This window comes from Alligator sinensis, unplaced genomic scaffold (genome assembly GCF_000455745.1).
Source record: "Alligator sinensis unplaced genomic scaffold, ASM45574v1 scaffold91_2, whole genome shotgun sequence".
NCBI lineage: Eukaryota > Metazoa > Chordata > Crocodylia > Alligatoridae > Alligator > Alligator sinensis.
In genome coordinates, this window is record NW_005842529.1 from 28,150 (window position 1) to 33,025 (window position 4,876).

The 4,876-nt window shown below is 44.6% G+C and overlaps 1 protein-coding gene across 2 annotated transcripts in view; it reads right to left on the reverse strand.

Moving 5' to 3' along the window:
• LOC102387206 (poly [ADP-ribose] polymerase 12) overlaps positions 1–4,876 on the reverse strand; it is a 42,854-nt gene that overhangs the window by 27,360 nt on the left and 10,618 nt on the right. For both annotated transcript variants that reach the window (XM_025213447.1, XM_006031785.3), the window contains exons 3-4: positions 1,494–1,746; positions 1,217–1,354 (exon numbers count right to left, since the gene is read on the reverse strand). In XM_025213447.1, the coding sequence (XP_025069232.1) occupies positions 1,217–1,354; positions 1,494–1,746 (391 nt within the window). The remainder of the gene's footprint in view (positions 1–1,216; positions 1,355–1,493; positions 1,747–4,876) is intronic.

Below are 4,876 nucleotides of genomic sequence, written 5' to 3' on the forward strand. Positions count from 1 at the left end.
AGACCTGAGGCTGAGGGGGATGTTTGATCCAGGGCCCCTGAGGAAGGGGCATCGTGGCCCAGGTGGGGCTAGAGGCAGAGTTGGTCCAGAGCTGACTAATTGCCCAGTTCCGTGCAGATGAGGGCCGCGAGAGAGGCCTAAAAGGCTGCACCAGAACTGGCCAAGGCATGGAAAGCAAAGCCTGATGGCCCTACAGGGTCGCTCAAAGGAGCAGGGTGGTATGAATGTGGCCCCAGAGGGGGTGAAATGATAGAGGCCCAGTGAGAGAGGGTGGAGAGCAAGAGGCCCCAATGAGATGGGGGCAGTGTGTGTAACCTGCAAGAGCAGTCTGGGAGAGAGACAACTGTGTGCTCAGTTTGGCTCGGCCTTGATCCAGAGATTTAACAAACAGTGAGACGTGCAAGGCATGGGACATGTGTAAGGGGAACTTGGAGCATGTACATACTACCCATGATACAGCTGGGCACTCGAAGGCAGCCTCCCTCCTAATTAACATCCTAATTAAATTACAAAAAGGCATGGCAGGAGAGTGATGCGGGCAGTTTGCCCATAGACGGGAGGCAGGCAGGCTGATATTGAGATTGACAAGGGCATGCTCCCAGGCCCACACTCCCTAAGCCTCAAGAAGGGTGCTTGTGCCCAAATGCTTGAAAAGAACTTTTTTCCAACTACTCAGTTGGTCTAATAACAGACATCACATTTACCCAAAGAGCCTTGCCTGCCTATGCTCGTAGACCAACACAGCTACAACCAACAACCCTGCTATAGATCTCTGATTCAGTTAGTCTACAATGTATCCATCTACCCTGCCTTCTACCTGATTTCTAATATAGCTAACTATCTTTCTCTGCCAGTGCAATGCTGGACACTTCTGTCTAGCACCCTTCTACTAACTGGCATGTTCCTTCCAACTAATTAAATGCTAATTCTATTACCAATGCTTAGCAGCAGCTTCCTATACAGTAGTCACTGGCAGGAAATACATTATAAATACCAAAAGAGAAGCAGATACATATTGCACAGAGCACTCTCCAATACACTATGACACGTCGAGCCATTGTTTGCTGCTTTTTTGTGAACAGAGCAAATGCTGAAGCTAAAAGAGGATTCACTTGCAGTGAATTTAAATTCTAAGACCACCCTTAAGAACAAAAAAGAGCAGACAAGACTTAGAGCAGCCAGATGACATGCTCAACTGGCACCCATCTCACTTTACCTTGTGATGTTGATGCTTCCGATGAAAAGGCACATGATGGAGAGGTAGGTGTACTGGAAGTTTCTGTAGACTCATTTTTTTCTTTATTGCCAGTATGTACTTTCCTTTTATTTCTAGCTTCTTCAGTATTGTTGAGAGCTAGAAGCAGAAAAGAACCGGGGGGGGAGAGAGCTTCAATAAGCACATAAGCAAGAAATGGCCTCCATCCATCCCATCTAGACAAAGGAAATAGATCGCTCATGCTGTTCTTTAAGCCCACCTCCTGGTTATGACTTACTTTTCCTCTGGCTTATTTCCTGGCTAAATGTAGCATGCTTGTGATCACAGATCAGTTGGATGTTTTGAGCCGCATTATCATTCACCCCTACCGGTGTCAGCAACGTCAGTGCTTTTGAATTCAGAAGGCTGTGGGATCTCTTGCAGTTGGGAAACCTACACTGTCCATGGAGAAAGTGCCGGCAAATGTGAAGTTTGGTGCAATTATGTTGTTCAGCGCAATTCCCTTCGCCTCTGTTATAGAATGGGCAAACCTGTCAGAAAGGAGGAGTCAAATGCAAAATGTGAGACACGTAGAGACACTCTTTTTCACTATGACTCCTCTCTTAATCCAACCTCCGTACAGGTTCTAAAAAGAAAAGAACGAATATAGTGTGCTTGAGATCAATTAAGGTGTCTGTAATCTGCTTGCATTTCTGGAGTAGCTAGTTAGCAAGAAAGGAGTTTTAAGCCTGCTCAACCATTTTCAGGGACTGCAAATGTTAGATGAAGTTACCAGGAGTAATCTGACATTTTTCACCAGTTTCCCTCTGGCTCTTTTGGACAGGCAAATATATTAGTATATGTCAGTGAGATTGACACCCCTACCCCCCCCCCCCCACCGGTGGGCGGGACCAGTCGCCCATGGTATATGTTAGTATTATTAGTCGTACTGCAGCAATGTCTGGAGGCCTTAGTCATGGGCTATAGTCCCACAAATAGGCAACAGGAAGACAACTCCTACCTCAAAGACGTTACACTGTATAATATGAAGTATTTTTTCCTGAGGCTTTTAATAGCACTTAGCACATAGGAGCCCCAGTCATGGATGGGACCCCAAAGGACTACAGTAGCAGAAATTATCATCTGGTCCGTACAAAGGCTGTCTTTTCCTCATAAGACTGCATTTTAAATAGGCTTACCCTAGGACAGCAATGCTCAACCTTCTGGCCCCATGAGTTAGATGAGTGGTGTGGTACTACTTTGTGAGTCAGATCCCACATACAGGATCAGACTGCAGGCCTTATCCAACATGGGGTCAGCATGCAGATGCAATTTGGTGTGCTGGCCTGGCCAAGCATTGGCATGATCTAGTGTGCAGGGTCATGTCCAGAGCCATGGAAAACCCCATAAGCAACAGAGAAGCAGCAATCAGTGCTGCCACTGCTTTCCTGCTGCCAAATTTCTGGACCTGTGGGAAGACCCATGGGCCAGATAACATGGCCTCACAGGCCAGAGATCAAGCACCACAGCCATAGGCCAACAGTTCCCAACATTTTTTCAACCAGTGGAATATTAATAACCCTCAAAATTTCTCAATGTATACCTTTGTGAACCAAAATTTGGAAAGGTCTGTATGCTAGTTTGTTTTAGTTCTAGTGGCTTCTTCTAAGGGTGTCTTACTTTGGAATGAGAAGGAAACAAGTTATACCTTATTAATCATGCCACTTCATGACAGATTGGTGTTAAATTACATACCAACACCTAATATAAAACTGCTCAGATGGAAAAATAGAACTGAACTGAAAAGTGACTATTTTTACTATAAGGACTTAAATGGTACATCAAATAATTAAAGACAAAATTTAATATTACCAAAATAAACTAATAGGGCATATGGAGATGCCTTATCTTTGTCTGTTTTATTTGCTCGCTGAACGTGCAAGGACTGATGCCCCCAAAGCATAAAGGAATTCCCATAGGTCCTGAATGAGGACACTAGTGACCTACTCTGCTACTCTGGCACAGGGGTACTGTCTACCACATGGGGAAAGGTAGTTTTGTGGAGGCAAAATCTCAAATATTCCTCCCAGAAAGGGAGGAAGCATCTTCCTTCCAGTTCACCTGCCATATGCCTTCCTCACTAACATGAAGTATGTCCCTCTTCCAGGAATCCTATGAGACCAAACTATTAAAAACTATTTCCCTTTCATTGCAGTGGCAGAGTACTGGAAGTGATCTGGTCACCCTGATTTAATCTTTGGTATATTATAAGGCTGTCTTCAAGTATCCAGTTCTGTGCCTCATAATTGGTTGTGAGGGTTCGGAGAGGCAATTCTGGTTGGAAGTGGTGATCCTAGGGAGTCTTGAGTAAGTGGTTGTATGCAAACTGAAGAAACTGGCCAACAAAGCCTGACCCAGGCCTAGGATCCACACTCCCTTCCATTTGAAGTAGGAGGAGAGCATCTTTAGCTCTGCCCCTGCTAATGAACACTGCACAGAGATTACATGGAAAAATAAAATAAAAATAAGAAATCCTCATACAGTGATTTCCCGAGAGAGGAAGATGGGAGTAAAAAAGATGCTAATCCTGTTGCTTAATGAAAGGGTGGAAATGAAGGGAAGACTGTATGGGGAAATTAAGAGACCCAGAATCTATTTCAAGCTCGCCCAGATGAGCCTGGGCAAGCACTTATGCCTCAGTTTCCCCATCTAGAAAATGAGGATAATGATGTTTCGTACTTCTTTATAAAGTACTTGAAGATCTCTGGATGAAGAGTGATGCATAAAAGCTAAGTTGTTGGTTGTAGCCATGTTGGTCTAAGGACATAGGTAGGCAAGGTTCTTTGAGCAGATGTGGTATCTTTATTAGACCAACTGAGTAGTTGAAAAAAAGTTAACTTTTTTCCAGCTACTTGGTTGGTCTAATAAAAGATATCACAGCTACCCAAAGAACCTTGCCTGCATAAAAGTTCTGGTAGGTATCAAATAACTAAGTCTATATAAAACCTTAAATATTACACAATAGGATGTAGTAGAATGTAGTCTTTGTAACTTGAATGATTCCAGTTCAGTTTGGAAGCCAAACCCAGACTTGTTCTGTGTGGATAAATCTGGCTAGTGGGAAGAGGTAGATGCCTAACCTGAAAGCCTACAACAGAGCTGTCCAGCTGGCAGCCCACATGGTATTTGTCGCAACCCAAAGTTGTGGGTTTTTTTTGTTTGTGTGTGCTTCAGCATCGCTAAATCATGTTCCCGCCAAATTGCAGCTCTTTTGCACGGTGGAGTGTTCTGCTGCAACAGAGAACCCGCGTGCAGGAGCTTTTCCCGCCAGTTCTGTAGCTTTCTTTGCATAGTGCATTTCTTTTGCATTATAGTAATGCGCGATACAAGGAGTCCCTGCCATTTGTATTAGGATTCGCGCCACATTATTGGCCAGTCTTAATGTAGGCATATGCGGTGGCTAGCTATTGGCTTGCTAGCCGTACAAAAGGCTTGGGTAGTTTCCGCCCAAGTTGGAGAGAGAGAAAGCACGTGGAGTTCGGGAAAGGAGCGTGCTCTAAGCGCTGCTGATCCATACGAACCCAGCTTTTTCCTTAAGAGGGCAACAGAGGTTTAATTTGTCGAACCCACGGAGCTTCAACAACTCTGCGGGACTTATTTATCGTCCCCTCGGAGCCTTAA